The sequence below is a fragment of the Mastomys coucha genome, unplaced genomic scaffold (assembly GCF_008632895.1).
Source record: "Mastomys coucha isolate ucsf_1 unplaced genomic scaffold, UCSF_Mcou_1 pScaffold3, whole genome shotgun sequence".
Classification (NCBI taxonomy): domain Eukaryota; kingdom Metazoa; phylum Chordata; class Mammalia; order Rodentia; family Muridae; genus Mastomys; species Mastomys coucha.
The window spans coordinates 63,789,303-63,805,239 of NW_022196909.1; the positions used below are offsets into that span (position 1 = coordinate 63,789,303).

The window sequence follows — 15,937 nt, forward strand, 5'->3', positions numbered from 1 at the left end:
CAGTGATAGGAGATGGTAGGAGAGGGTCAGCTCTCGCAAGTTGTCGTCTGACATCCACACACACAATGTGGCATGTGCACCACCCTGGAATGTACAGCAACATTTTTAAATAAATAAAATAGAGCAAGCTGGAGAAGGGAGACAGCCCATCTGTCTGGAAGCCTAAGGCAGGGTCAGGACAAAACCTCTGGGGACTTAGAGAACTGGTCATGTTTTCCTGCTGTCCATCAGGCAAGGGGCCAGTCCACCCGGACATGAAGAGAGAAACGATTAGGAATGCAGAAAGCAAACCTTGGGTAATGGAGCCTGGTGTTTGCAATAAAAATTTAAATGTGCCATCATGGCGACAAGAGTGGCTTTTATCTGATCGGCCTGTCAGAGCCTTCCAAGGCTGGTACCTGTAAATGGCAAACCCAAATTGAATTCATATTTACTGCTCTTTAGTCTGTGGGGTTCCTTGTTTCCAGTGGATTAATCTTTCTCTTTTTCTCCTTTTCCTCCTTTTCCCCTCCCTCTTTTTTTTTTCTTATACGTTGAAGAGGTTTCCAGATCCGGGAACTCCTTGGGGGAGTTAGTGGGAGAGAAGACAGGCTCTTTCTTTTGCTTTGTTTTTGTTTCTTTCTCCAAGTCCTCTCGGATCCCCACTCAGCATGTCTTGGACCCTGGAGGCCATACCACATGGACAGCTGAGCAGTCTCCCTGGCCTCTGACTGCTGGTGAGGTTTGGCCAATGAGAGGCAACTGGAGAAAGTCACTTTTGGCTGGTCCCTCCCAAAGAGCAGGCCACCAAGGGTTGTGTCTGTCAACTTTCTGGGAAGCTCCTCCTCCAATACCTATCCTGGTTGGGGTCTGCTTTGTCCCTCTGTCTAGCATTGCCAGGGTAAATAGGCTCCCTCCGCTGCCAGAGTGGTGCTGAACATCTCTGGTTCCTCTAGACCTGCTTGCGATGGTCAGCAGGCCCTTCCTGGAGCTTCCTTTCTGCTCCCCTTTGATTATGTCCTTTGCTAAGCCCCACTCCAGGATCCTGACAGGTAAGTCTTCCTATCCTTTCTTCTTAAAACTGGGCAACACAAAAGACCTACATATCATGATCAGGAAGGATGACTATGTCCCCATGCTTGTGTGTGTGTGTGTGTGTGTGTGTGTGTGTGTGTGTGTGTGCGCACGCGCATGCGCAGGTGTGTTCATGGCTCTAGAGGACAGAAGTTAGATAACTTTTTCAATTCTCAGATGCCACCCACCTTGGTTTTTGAAGCACCGTATCTTGTTGACCCCAAACATGGATAAACTAGGCTGGCTGACCAGTGAGCCTCAGAGATCTACTTGTCTCTGACTCGCTAGCACCAATGCTATAAGCATGGACCTGCTTTGTGTGTCTTTGTGAGCAGGTACATATGTGTGGGTATGTAAGTGTGTGTAGAGGCTAGATATCAATATCGATCTGTTCTTCAGTCACTCTCCACCTTATTTAATGATTTGTTTGGTTTTACATGGATGAGTGCTTTGCTTGTGTGTATGAACATGGACTGTGTGTATGAACATGGACTGTGTGCATGAACATGGACTGTGCGCTTGCCTGATGCCTCCACAGGCCAATGGAGGGCTGCAACTAAAGTTACAGCCAGCTGTGAGTAGCCATGAAGATGCTGGGAATTTAACCTTGTCCCCTGGAAAAGGGGCAGGTACTCTTAACTGCTGAGCCATCTCTTTGTTCCATCTACATTATTATTATTATTAATTATTATTATTAAGATAGTGTCACTGAACCTAAAAGCTCATTGGTTCAGGTAAGCTGGCTTGCCAGTAAGCTCTATGACTCCTCTTGTCACTCTTCTACCCCATACTGCAAGGGTTATAGCTACACACAATACCTGGCTTTTACACTGGTCCAGGGGAGTTGGATTCAGGTCTCCATACTTGCATGGCAACCATTTTCCTGACTGGACAGTCTGTCCATCTGCCGGTGGTCTTTTGCAAAGGGGAAGCAAAGATAAGGAAGGTCGAGACATATCGAGTCTTTGCGGTGGCGTCACCTATGTGCGTACCAGGTGGAGATGGCCTGGAAACAACCCAGGGTTGGCCAAGGTATGGGAGCTAGGGCAGACAGCTGTGGGACCCTCACACACAGGCCTTTTCTCTAATACGGATTTGTGTCATTTACACCTGTAGAGGAAATTTATCAGATGGTCCCTTGTGAAAAATAGTCATGCTTTTGTTGATCTGTGTATCTCATGAGTCCACACTGACCAGCAGGAAAGACTGATACCCCAAGGGTATGTCCTTTGTCCCTGATGCCCCCTTGAAGGGGATTCCCTCGGCTTCACAAACAGGCGATGTCAACACATACAAATAAACACTCATTAAGAAGTTATTTTGGGGCTGGCGAGATGGCTCAGCAGGTAAGAGCTCTGACTGCTCTTCTGAAGTTCCTGAGTTCAAATCCCAGCAACCACATGGTGGCTCACAACCACCCATAATGAGGTCTGACACCCTCTTCTGGTGCATCTGAAGACAGTTACAGTGCACTTACTTATAATAGTAAATAAATCAAGGCTCACAACTATCTGTACAGCTACAGTGTACTCATACACATAAAATAAATAAAAAAGTCTTTAAAAAAGTTATTTTGATTTTTCTAGATTATTATTTTGTTGTTGTCGTTAAGCCCTGAGTTTTCCTCTAAGCCCCATACTTCCAGAAATATGACTCAGACTCAAAATATATTTACAAGTACCTTGGCCATATAGCTAGGCTCTATTCTGACGAGATCATACCTAAAATAACCCAATTATTTTAAACTACATTCTGCCATGTGGCTGGTTACTTGTGTGCAGGTACTATGTGTCCAACTCATCACATCTTTCCCAAGGACCTCCTGCACCTGGCTCTATCCCAGAATCCTTTCTCCTCTTGGACATCCCACCTTCTATTTCCTGCCCAAGCCATAGGCCCTAGGCTTTTTAATTGACAGGTACAATACATAAGGTATTCTCTCTACGGTTTTTGTTTTAATAATTGTGTTATCAGGAGCCCAAGAGTAAATATACTGTGTTTGATGTTATACCAAATGCCTAATTACAGAGTAAGATGATCACCACAGGCTTGTGCATGAGGTAAGATACTATCCACAGTATTGTAAGCTTTTGGGTTATCAGCATGGTCTATGCTCCTGATGAGACCAGTGATGCAGGCACAAGCAGGCACAAGTGAGGTCTGGGCCTCACCAGGGACTCTGACATGAAGAATTCAGCTTCATGAGCTGAATTCAGACCTAGGAGGTGCTATTTTAAGATTGATACTTGGGATATAAAAGTAGACACAGCCCTGCCTGCCCTCAGGGAGCCCTAGTCTCAGGGTGTGGTGGCTTGTTTAAGATATCTCCCATAAGATATTTAAATATCTGGCATTTAAATACTTGATCCCCAGGGGGTGGCCGCTTGGGGGAGGATTAGAAGGCGTGGCCTTGCTAGAGGAAGTATGTCACTGGTAGGTGGGCCTTGAGATTTCTAAAGCCTTCTACCATTTTGAGTGCATCCTCTGCTTCCTGCTTGTGGTTCAGGAAGTGAGTTCTTAGCTATTTCTGCTGCCGTGCCTCAGTTCAGCTATTGTGGTCTGTAATTCTCTGGAACTGTAATCCCAAGTAACACCCCTCCCCCCCCACACACACACACCTTTTTTTCTTTAAGATGCAAGCCATAGACAAATAAGTAATAATGAAGGGAGACATAGCCTATTCTCGGGGAACCCAGACTGAGGGATCCTGAGTCCGAGGGACACAAACACTGTCTGTCCTTAGAGAGACCCAATTTGAGGAGGACTCATCCTAGTCTTCAAGGACCCCAAGTCTGCTGAGACAAATGCAATCACTCTCTCAAGTGACCTTCAAAGTATGATATCTTGCTTAGATGCTAACACATAATTATGCTTTGTAGCCACAGTGAACTTTAATGCCACCAACTCCACGCCTGCCCTGTAGCCTGGGTGGCTTAAATAAGAAAAGTCAATTTTAATTTTGCTTGAGCCAGATATAATGAGGAGACTAAATCATAGACAGACCATTCCCCAGCGAAATGGAAATGAGTTTTGGATTATCTGCTGCTTTCAATTATCCACCCCACTGCTCCCTCCATTAGCCCAGTTGCAGAGTGGACATGGACCAGTCTGGAAACTTCCCTTGAGTGGGGTGCTAGGGGGAGGACTGAGGGTCCTGAAGAGCCAATGGGCCCGACATCTTTAAGCTAGAGGTAGGCAAGGGAGTTGGCTTTGGAGAAGTTGACTTTGGGGTTTAAGTCTGCCGAGGAGAGTTCCAGCGAGAGAGAGGAGCCCTTGCAATGGGTAATGAGTTCTTGCATGTCCTCATTCTCTCTGAAGTAGGGAGGGAAATGGCCCACTCAGGTGCTTAGAACTACCTGCTGGCTTTTGACTTTCGGTGGAATAAGGTGCAGATCTTGGAGGTAAATTGCTAAGAATCAAGAGTGAATCTGAACTCAGGTCTCACTATGACCTGAGAGTCCCTACCTCTGAGCTCAGGTGGAAGGTGACAGGTGGAAACAGGAAGGTTGGAGGCCTAAACTGATGCAGAGAGCTGCCAGCCATGGACCTTCTGCAACCCCAACAGGACAGATAAAAACTACATGGAGATTAATGCATTTGAAGGTGACAGTGCACAGCCGGCATTTGTCTCCATCGCCAGCGAGGAAGCAAGCCCCACTCCCTACCCCTTCTCCACTGCCTCACTCCCACCCAAGATGTGTGTAGGGATGTGTGTAAAGCTTCCTTCGCCCACACAGCACTCTGTCACAGGAACCCACCTGTTCACTCACTCACCTTCATTCATGTGACACCCCCTCACACACTCTTGGGAGCTTGTTCAGTCACACTCTCAGGCTATCACACATCACAGCCTCCTCACATTCCCCAACCCAACCCCATCTCCATTCACATACAATCTCCTTGTTCTTGGTCACTTTCATACCCTACCATGTGTGGGCGTCCCTCTGTTACCCCTCCAACATTCATTCACACAGGGATGTGTGTGTCTCCACAGCTTGCTAGACCCAGTCAGAGGCTGGGGCAGGTGCTCCTACTGATGTGTTATTGTTGTTACTGTTGTTAATTTTTGAGACAAGGTGTCATGTAGCCCAGGTTGGCCTTAAACATATATAGCCCAAGATGTCTTAAAAGGGACCTTACTGCCTCCTCTCTCTTACTGTTGAGAATATTGAAATCGAACCCAAGGCTTTGTGTACACTAGGTAAGCCCTTTACCAATCAAACTATCTCCCCAGTCTCTTCCATCCCAACTATTCCTACCCCCTTATATGGGGGACAAATGTTACCCCACTACATTCCTTTCTATGTTTTATTAGTCATTGATGCCATTAATGGTTTTCCTGCTTTAATATAGAAAAAAAAATTTCCAGTATCTCACATACATTGGGGTCTAGACTGTTGGAAGTTTATGTAACATAACACCAGTTATAATTATGAAGCTTGCCTGGGGCCAGCACTCCTCAGAAGTGGAACAATGATTTGGAACAAGGACTTCAGTGTAAGTGGTTTATGTAGGTGGGAGATTTGGAAAAGACAGGAAGAGCAGTGGGGAAATCAGAAAGGGAGGAGTCAGGGAGAGGCTTCATTGAGGAAAAGGCTGCAGTGAAAGGAAACTGAGGCTCGTGCCTACGAGGGCCCTCCAGGGGTGTAGAACATGCCTCAGCATAGTTTGTCTTAACTGAGGGCTGAGAAAGCCAAGGCCCCATAGCTTTTGTCAGACACTGGTCTCTGGGGATTCATTTCCCAGCATTCTTGGCCTGCCCCACAGGAACAAGCTCACTCACTCACTTGTAGCAAATTAGAGGGTACAGGCTGTCAGAGGTGCAAAGAACTAGGGCTCTTCCTGCTGGAGTGCAGTTCATTCACTCACTGGCCCATTAATTCACTCAACCCAGGTGCCTCTTCAGGACCATGGACTAGGCTTGCTACCAGGAACTAAGAACCAAACAAAATAGGTCTTGCCAAAAACAAGGTCCCCAGGTGAATAGGAGTAGCCTGAAGGCAAACATAATTGCACAGTAAAAGCTGCCACAGATATGTTAACAAGGAGATATAATATGATCTTCCAAAGAGGAGGCAGTTGTAGCTTAATAGCAGACTTCTGATAAGAACTGGTTATCTCACTGGGAGCCTTTCAAACCGCCCTACGTGGGTTCCCGCTGCCCTTTAAACATCTCTCCCCTTTCCTGGCTATTGTTTAGAAGGTGGTTTCTGTCCCTGTGGCTTTGTGTGCAATGCTGCTATCCATCCTATATGGGGGTGTCTTTCTGCAGCTACCAAGAGAAGACTGTCTGGGGACTGTGAGCCTCTCCTAGGGACATTCATGTGTTCTCTCTCCTCTCCTTCTCCTCCTATTGTCTTCTTTTCCTCCCTTCCCCTCCTCCCTTCGATGCTAGCTGCTAAGACTCCAGCATCCAATGTCAAAGGCTGGCTTCCTGCTCAGACATGTAATTCTTCCTTCCCCGACACAAACCCACAGATCTTGTTTGCTCTGTCCTGGAAGGGTTACCAGAGTTGTTTTGGAGTCTGATCTGGACCCTGGCATCCTTGGCTCATCTGCCAGTCCTAGAACGGGGAATTAAAGAGACAAGTCAGTATGGAAAGCAGAGAAAAGCACTCTAGTGGTCACATCAGGAAAAGAAACAACGTGCTCCATTGACCTCCGCCCCACCCCACCCCCACCCCCCGCCCTCAGCCACAAATCCATCTCTGGGGTCCTGACGTGATGTAACTAGAACGCAGAGGAATGCAGAGCTTAGATCTTCTAGTCAAGGGACTGTCCTCCTCATGGTCTCACAGTCTGTGGTCTGACAAACTGTCAGAACTGAGATCTCTTCCTGGGAGGTAAGCTCCCTCTGTGATCACCTCAGGCCTTAGTCTTTTCTTGGGAGTCTGGGGAAACTGAAATTTCTTAGAGTCCGTCATCTCTATAATCTGAGAGCGGGAGAGAGGGGGTACAGTGTCTGGTTAGGAGCACTTCAGGTCGGTTGCCAAAGGGTGTTCCCGTCTAGTGAGCAGGGCCAGGAGCAGTGCTTGGGAAACCAGGTCCCAGTTCTTTCTTCTTTACCCTTAAATGGAGGCCCAGACTTTGGCTTCTGGTGTCTGTGATCGTAGCCCAAGGGGAAGGAAGTCAGGTCTCCTCTCTCCACCAGCAGACAGAACGCAGCTCCCAGGGTTCCTCACGGGTGAGTGCTGTGATTCTCTGGCACAGTGGAGCTTGAACTGGGGAAGTCTAGATGAAAAAAAGGCACCAGCTGCTGCCCCCCTCCAGGTGGTCCGTCCCAGCCCCTTCCACCCTCCTACCTGGAGTATTTTGAAGGGGGCTTATCCCTTTTTACCTGAAGCAAGAGACAAAGCATTTCACTGGATTTACAGGCTTCAGGGGCGAGTGGGGGTTCAGGCTGGTTGCTAAGATATCTTTTAAATGGAAATCAGGGCGGAGAGACAGCACATATATCTAAGCAGCCATCTGCTAAATGTTGCCTCTTCTGTTGGAAGCAGCTCCTGGTGGTTCAGAGAGGCTGGGGGTGGGGAGAGCTGCAAAGGATGGAGGGTCTAGGGTGGGGGGGTCTTAGGACTAACCACCAACCAGAGGAAGTTTCCTTCACTGCTGCCAGGTCCACTGCTCTCCCCTCCCCCTCTTTAGCTGACCCCCCCAAATTGTTTTAAGTATAAAAAATCATCTGCAGAAGCTGGAAAGATGGCTCAGCAGTTAAAAGCACTTACTGCTCTTCAAGAGAACCCAGAGTTCTGTCTGTTCCTAGCACTCGTGCTGTGGCTCACAATCACCTGTAACTTCAACTTCAACTTCAGGGTATCCACACTCATGTGCCTACATCCACCTAGAGCACACACATACATACACAGACACACACAAGCAGAGAGAGAGAGAGAGAGAGAGAGAGAGAGAGAGAGAGAGAGAGAGAGAAATAAAAATAAAATTAAAAAATCTCACCTAGAGGCATTGATAATAACTGACAGCTTAGTTTCACAATTCTGTATTCATTGACAGTATACTTCTGTTTTCGAATATGTATGTGCATGTTTTTGCATTCACACATGCAAGTATGCATGTGCATATGTCTATGTGCGAATGCTCCCTGCCATCAGGGCCTGGTAAGTGGACCTGTCAGAGCCAGCGAGCCCTCTGCTTCTGAGAACCCCAGCCTTCCTTCCAAGTTTCTCTCTGAGCCGAAAACACGAGTGCTCAAATGTAGTAGAACAGCTGGACCATCTCCGTTTCCTAAGCAATCCCTAGTAGAAGCTGCCAGTTCTGGGTACACCAGGCACATGGATGCCTCAGGAGGGGCCTCCTTTGCTTGGAGTATGGCCATGCGCCAGGCAAGCCTGAGTAAGTGGCAATCCTTTCCAGGGTGGAGGAGAGGGTTCCACTGGGTCCAAACTGCTTTGAATCTCATTTCCCAGTAGCTAAAACACGGACAACTATGCACAGCCCCCCCCTGCCCCCGGCCCCCAAGGTATGGTTTCTCATTGTGCAAGGTTGCTCAGTTAGGGTGCTCTGCCAACAGCCAGAAGATACATCTCGTTCTCACTACACAAGGGTACCTTACGACTGTGAGCTGTTACATTGCAGAACTTCAAGTACCACATGAAGAAATCCAGCTGCATGATGGAAGAAGCAGGAGGAGCCATTCCCACCCTGGATCAGGGCTCAAGTCTAGGCTACAGGACACTGTAGATTCAGTGATCCCTGTCCTGTTACTTCACTTCAGTCTCTCCTCCTCCCTCTGCTCCAAGGCTGGCTCAGAGATGCTCCTCCTGGACAGTCCTGCCTCCTCTGCCGGTGGCTGCCTCCTCTACAGGATGATTGTGACATTTGATAGCATAGACCTTCCACAGCCTCGGTTCTCAGAGCACCTCAGTTTACATTGCTGGCCAACAGGACTTCAGCCCCTCCCATTTGCTTCCATAGCTCTCTTTCCAGGCCAGCCCCTGTCTCCTAAATCTCCTTTCCCTTCTGCCACCTACACCTCTCAGAGATGCTCTTGAAGGCTAGTCTCTCAGCCTTTGTTCAAATCCCTGCTTCAAACAGGAAACACCTCCCCCATTTTATCTGCCTGAATCAGGATAATTTATCCCTTCCCTTTGACTCCCCCTCTTCAGAAGTGGGGGTGAGACCGCCTTTTGTTTGGCTGTTAGAGAAATGGGCTAAGTGACAATTCTCAGAATACAATTTTAATTAAGATTCAATAGTCACTTGTCTGTCAGTAATCTTCCATGCTGATTACTTAAAATATATTTACCCAGCTCTATTAAGTCACTCATTTGAATTCATTAGACATTTACTAATCCTCAACAAACTTTTTTTTTTTCATAAAAATGGTGGTTTGCTTAACATCATTTGGTAGGATGAAGATGTTTGAAGCAAGAGTCTGGGCTTTTCTGGCATGAGGGTGTGAGTCCCACCTCCCTGGTTTCCCTTACCACCTCAGCTGTGTAGCAGAAATGCTTGACAAAAGTCAGGGATGGAGAGGCCCAAAGGATATGTAGGTGACTGCAATCCTATGCTACACCGGATCAGCCCCTCAACACAGAACTGGTAGGGCTGGCGGAGGCGGATCTGGGGGCCAAACAGAAGATGCTAGCGCAAGCCTTAGGTAGACAGCTCGGGGACTAGCTCCAGCATTTCCTGACAAAAGCTGATGCTGAAGATTTCCTGCAACCCTGATTAGGCTCTGGCAAGTGTGGACCTAGAAAACCAGAGAAGACCTAGCTGACCAGAGCTCCTCTTGAGCACAGGGGGAGGCAACAGGTGGAGTTCTCCAGTGATTGACAACCAGAGATGTAGGCACTTGATGCGACCTGTGGCCGAAGGTTGTTCTGCCTCTGCAAGGAGTTTGGTGGCAGTTGGTACTGGCTAGACTTTAGCTGCTCCTGAGGGGACTGGAGCAGCATTATGTGGAATTCATGGGGAAGATTTAACAGGGGACTCCTAATGAAAAAAGTGATAAGGGGTAGAACCTTCTAGAACACAGGTCAGAAAACTTCCAGAAAAGGCCAGACAGCAAAGATTATTAGCTTTTGCTTTCCCTGTGTTCTCTGCTTCCATCCTGTACCTCTGTCACATAGTTAAGAAAGACACTAAGGAATGAGTGGGCCATGTGCTAATAAAACTTATTTACCAGGGCTACACAGAGAAACCCTGTCTCGAAAAACCAAACCAAACCAAACAAAAAAACAAAAACTTTATTTACAAAACAGCAGACAGCAGTCTTGATCATTAGGGAACCCATAGCCACATATGGAGGAGGGTCATTTGGGATGTGCTGGGAAGTGTGAAGTACACACCAGATTTCAGTAGTTATACAAATGAAAGAATACCCAACATCCCGTTGATAACAGCACTGATGACACGGACATGATATTGTGAGTGAAATGAAATATGCTACTAAAGTAAACTTTATCTACTTTTTAACAAGATGCTGTCACTGGAAAGTCAAATATTACATTTAGCTCATAGTGAGTTTCTGTCAGACAGTGCCGTTCTCGGGACAGCGCCATCTACAGGTGAAATGTGGGGAAAGGCTCCCAAGGGAGGAGTTTCCCTTAAAGAGGTACCATAAAGCAACTGAGATCTGTGTGACCAAGGATATGAATTGGAAGAGAGTTTATATATGGTGTGTGCATATAGTATATATTTATCACTTCTCTGTTGCCAGTACCTACTGCCACCAAACTCCTTGCAGAGGCAGAGCAATCACCCTGTCCTGGTTCCATCAAGTGCCTACATCTCTGGCTGTCAATCACAGGGGAACTCCACCTGTTGCCTTCCTCTGTGCTCAAGAGAAGCTCTGGTCTTCTAGGTCCACACTTGGCAGAGCCTAGTCAAGGATCCAGGAAATCTTAGCCATCCGCATGAACAAGGCAGCAAATAGAGGAAAGAGTTTGCTTGGGCTTGTAGTTCAGAGTTGGGAATCCTTGGTGTAGGCTGGGGGTGAAAGTGTAGGGACAGGAGCAGAGAGCTGAGGGTTCACACCTTGACCCACAAACACATAGAAACAGTAACGTCAAATGATGTGAGTGTTTAAACCCACAGCCTGCCTCCAGAACCATACTTCTAACAGGAACACACCTACTTAACCTCCCAAACAACACTCTCAGTTCTATCAATTGTTCTAAGTGTTCAATTACCAATTATCTAAGGGTCCAAATGCCGAAGACTATGGAGGACACCTCACTCAAGCCATCAAGCAGTATACATGTAAACCATGTGCTGGGTGCTTTCTGTGTATCTGCGGCACTCAACTTGAGACATATAGAGTTCTATTTCCTTGAAATATTAATCTCTTGCTCAAAACAAGACTAGGGCAAGAACAATAGCTCAGTTGATGAAGTGCTTACTATATAAGCAAGGAGAAACTGCATTTAGGTCCTTAGCACCCATGTGAAACCCAGGCACAATGGATGCCTATCATCCCAGTTCTGAGGAGGAGAAGACAAGTGAGGCTGAGTCTCACTGGCTGGCAAGTTCAGCCTAAATGGGGGAGTTTCAAGCTCAGTGAGAAACATTGTTGTAAAAAATAAGGTGGAGAGCAAATGAGGATGACATTCAACATCAACCTCCAGCCTCCACACGCATATGTGCTTGAACACATGAGTGTGTGCACATGCGCAAAGTAAACAAAAATTTTAAAAGTAGCACCAAATTAATCTTTAATCCAGTGTGTTTCCTACTGCAGAATACCTCAGCTCTTCCAAACTTGTGAACATGTGCAGAGCATTCACAAGAGCCAGCAAGTGGGCAGCACATCCCCAGCTTATTGGCCGCAGAAGCCACTTTTGTGGAACATAATTAGCACTCTGAGAAAGCCAATTTGAGAAATGCTGGTCTTTAGGAAGCTGTACAACACAGGATTTTCTCACAGACCAACCCAATGGCTTGGTTTTAACATTACACACACAAAAAGGTACATAATTGTTATTGCATGGAATAGGGAGATTCTGTAAGATTGTAAGATTGGGAGGCACAGAAACCCAGAGAACACTTGCCTTTTTCCTACCCACTATGTCCTTTTAAGAAAAACGCCTACTAAGTGCTAGAGAATAAGTAAGGCTGTGAACACCCTAGGTAAGTGAGCATATACCAGGCATGAGAGAGGGACATGTATGTGTGTGTGTGTGTGTGTGTGTGTGTGTGTGTGTGTGTGTGTGTGTGATGGGAATAGGGTATAAGGATATCATCAGAGGCCTCAATGAGAGGGTGACTTTTGAATAATGACTCAAGTAGGCTGTGAGGCAAGTCTCTGTCCTTGCAAACAGGCAATCCTTCCTTGTAGCATGTGCTCCTGAAGCCAACAGAATAGTATGGATGGACAGAATCTAGCTGAAGGACCTAGCACCAGTAAGGTTCTTAAAACAATGTCCCTTTAACATCTTGCCTTTCCTGAACTCTCAAGAGTTGGCATCTAAGTGGCTTGACCTTGATGAAGAACCATAGAAAGCCAGTTCCCACCAACCCTGCTTCTCCCAGGAGCATCTCTCTTCCTCCCTACATCCTTCTCCTTTAGGTTCACTACGATGCTTTCATTCCCTGTTTTACCAGAACCAACTAAGATTAACACTGCAGTTCACAAGGCAACTTTACATGTACCTCAAATATCCAGTACATCAGTGGATGAACAACTATTATTATCTATCCATCTCTCCATGCACACGTTCATGAATTCATCTATTTACCCATTCATTCTCTCTATCTATCTATACATCCTTCTATATACTTCAACATGTACCTATACAACCACCTACACCTGCCCATCTATAGACTCACCCATCTCATCTATCTACCTGCCCATCTCGCCATCTATAGACTCACCCATCTACTCATCTATCTGCCTGCCCACCCATCCATCCATCTATCCATCTATCCATCTATCCACTTGTCCATCCATCCATTCACCTATCCTTCTATGCACCTAGACACTCATCTACCATTTTCATCTCATCTACCCATCCATCCTTCCCTGCATCCACTCATCCATCCTCCTATCTATAGACATACCAACACCAAATCTACTCCTTCAGCCACCCACCCATCCAACTATTATCCCCCCCATCTGTCCACTTGTTTATCCGTCCAGCTAAAATCTAGCCACCTTCTCGTGTGTCCGCTCACCATTCAATAAGTAGTAAACTGGGAACTAGGTTCTGGGCTTCTGAACACTGTGCTAGACGTTTGGGACACAGACGTTCATAAAACATATGAAAGGTCTGCTAGCATGGTACTCATGTGGTGCATGTAATTTAGGAAACAATCCAAAAACACACAGACAGTGAATCAAGTCGTTAGGAGATAATACCAGCTGAGGAGAAAAGAAAAAGTGGAAAAGCACTGGAAGAGTAAAATGAAAAGGAATGAGCACTTACCTGGGCATAGCCAGTGTCTTAGTCAGGGTTTCTATTCCTGCACAAACATCATGACCATGAAGCAAGTTGGGGAGGAAAGGGTTTTAGCTTACTTCCACATAGCTGTTTATCACCAAAGGAAGTCAGGACTGGAACTCAAGCAGGTCAGGAAGCAGGAGCTGATGCAGAGGCCATGGAGGGATGTTTCTTACTGGCTTGCTTCCCCTGGCTTGCTCAGCTTGCTCTCTTATAGAACTCAAGACCTCCAGCCCAGGGATGGCACCACCCACAAGGGGCCCTCCCCACTTGATCACTAATTGAGAAAATGCCCCACAGATAGATCTCATGGAGGCATTTCCCCAACTGCAGCTCCCTTTTCTGTGATAACTCCAGTCTGTGTCAAGCTGACACACAAAACCAGCCAGTACAGCCAGTCTCTGTTGTTCACCAATACAGTGTGACACTCCGTGGAGGGAGGAAGCCTTGATAAGGGCAATTACTCACTGACCTTGATGTCGTGTCCCTCCTTCCAGGTGCAGAGGCTGAGTGACCAGATCATGGAGACTCTGCTTGGTGGGCTGCTGGCGTTTGGCATGGCGTTTGCTGTCGTCGATGCCTGCCCCAAGTACTGCGTCTGTCAGAATCTGTCTGAGTCACTGGGGACCTTGTGTCCCTCCAAGGGGCTCCTCTTTGTGCCCCCTGACATTGACAGGAGGACGGTGGAGCTGCGTCTGGGTGGCAACTTTATCATCCATATTGGCCGCCAAGACTTTGCCAACATGACAGGGCTGGTGGATCTGACCTTGTCCAGGAACACCATCAGTCATATCCAGCCCTTCTCCTTCTTGGACCTTGAGAGCCTCCGCTCCCTGCACCTTGACAGCAACCGGCTACCTAGCCTTGGGGAAGACACACTCAGGGGCCTGGTCAACCTGCAGCACCTTATTGTGAACAATAATCAGTTGGGTGGCATCGCCGATGATGCCTTTGAAGACTTCCTGCTGACTTTAGAAGATCTGGACCTATCTTACAACAACCTCCATGGACTTCCCTGGGATTCCGTAAGGCGCATGATCAACCTCCACCAGCTGAGTCTGGACCACAACCTTCTGGACCACATAGCTGAGGGTACCTTTACAGACCTGCAGAAACTGGCCCGCCTGGACCTCACGTCCAATCGGCTGCAGAAGCTTCCCCCAGACCCCATCTTTGCCCGCTCCCAGGCTTCCTTGCTGACTGCCACGCCCTTTGCCCCACCCTTGTCCTTTAGTTTTGGAGGGAACCCGCTCCACTGTAATTGTGAGCTTCTCTGGCTGCGGAGGCTGGAGAGGGATGACGACCTGGAGACCTGTGGATCCCCCGGAGGTCTCAAGGGTCGCTATTTTTGGCATATTCGTGAGGAGGAGTTTGTGTGTGAGCCGCCTCTCATCACCCAGCACACACACAAGCTGCTGGTTCTGGAGGGCCAGGCAGCCACTCTCAAGTGCAAGGCCATTGGGGACCCCAGCCCTTTGATTCACTGGGTTGCCCCCGATGACCGCTTGGTGGGAAACTCTTCCAGGACTGCTGTATTTGACAATGGCACCCTGGACATTCTAATTACCACCTCTCAGGACAGCGGACCCTTCACCTGCATTGCAGCCAATGCAGCGGGAGAGGCTACGGCCACCGTAGAGGTCTCCATTGTGCAGCTCCCACACCTCAGTAACAGCACTAGCCGGATGGCGCCCCCCAAGTCTCGCCTTTCGGACATTACGGGTTCCAGCAAGACTAGCCGGGGAGGGGGAGGTAGTGGAGCTGGGGAGCCTCCCAAAAGCACCCCAGAGAGGGCTGTGCTTGTGTCCGATGTGACTACCACATCTGCCCTGGTCAAGTGGTCTGTCAGTAAGTCAGCGCCCAGAGTGAAGATGTATCAGCTGCAGTACAACTGTTCTGACGATGAGGTGCTGATCTACAGGTGAGTCAGAGGCAGAGGCAGCAGTGTGGTCAGGTTGGGAAGGGCTGGGAAGTTAGAACCCTATATACCCGTTTCCCTTCTCTCCAGGGGTGCCTGAGGGGATCCTGGGTCAACTGTTCCTCTGCTACAGGTAAGGGGCTCCTACCAGGGTAGGTGAAGAAGTGTGTATGTGGAGGACCGTGTTTCCCAAGAAAGGGAGATAGCTGTGTAGCTAGATACTTCTGAGCACTTTGCGATGAGAGCAGAGTCAGAGTTGAGCCATTAGGAAACCCAGTGGCTGAAGAATCTCTGACTCCTTGATGTTAAGGTGGAAAATTATGAGAGGAGAAAAGAGTGGAGGATCACAGCCTGGCTTTCCACTTCTGCTTGGCCAAGGTTCCTCAATTGTTCTATGGACCTAATCTACCCAAGTTGATAGAAACTTGTGGTGGAGAGAAGTTTAATCAACGTGAGTCAGCATGTGTGTGAGTATATGTGCTTGTGTGTATGTATGTATATATGTGGTGTGTGTGTGTGTGTGTGTGTGTGTGTGTGAGAGAGAGAGAGAGAGAGAGAGAGAGAGAGA

The 15,937-nt window shown here is 47.7% G+C and overlaps 1 protein-coding gene across 1 annotated transcript in view; it reads left to right on the forward strand.

Moving 5' to 3' along the window:
- Lrfn2 (leucine rich repeat and fibronectin type III domain containing 2) overlaps positions 1-15,937 on the forward strand; it is a 166,604-nt gene that overhangs the window by 125,474 nt on the left and 25,193 nt on the right. Inside the window, exon 2 of the mRNA XM_031347560.1 lies at positions 13,949-15,372. Within this exon, the coding sequence (XP_031203420.1) occupies positions 13,973-15,372 (1,400 nt within the window). The 5' untranslated portion in view covers positions 13,949-13,972. The remainder of the gene's footprint in view (positions 1-13,948; positions 15,373-15,937) is intronic.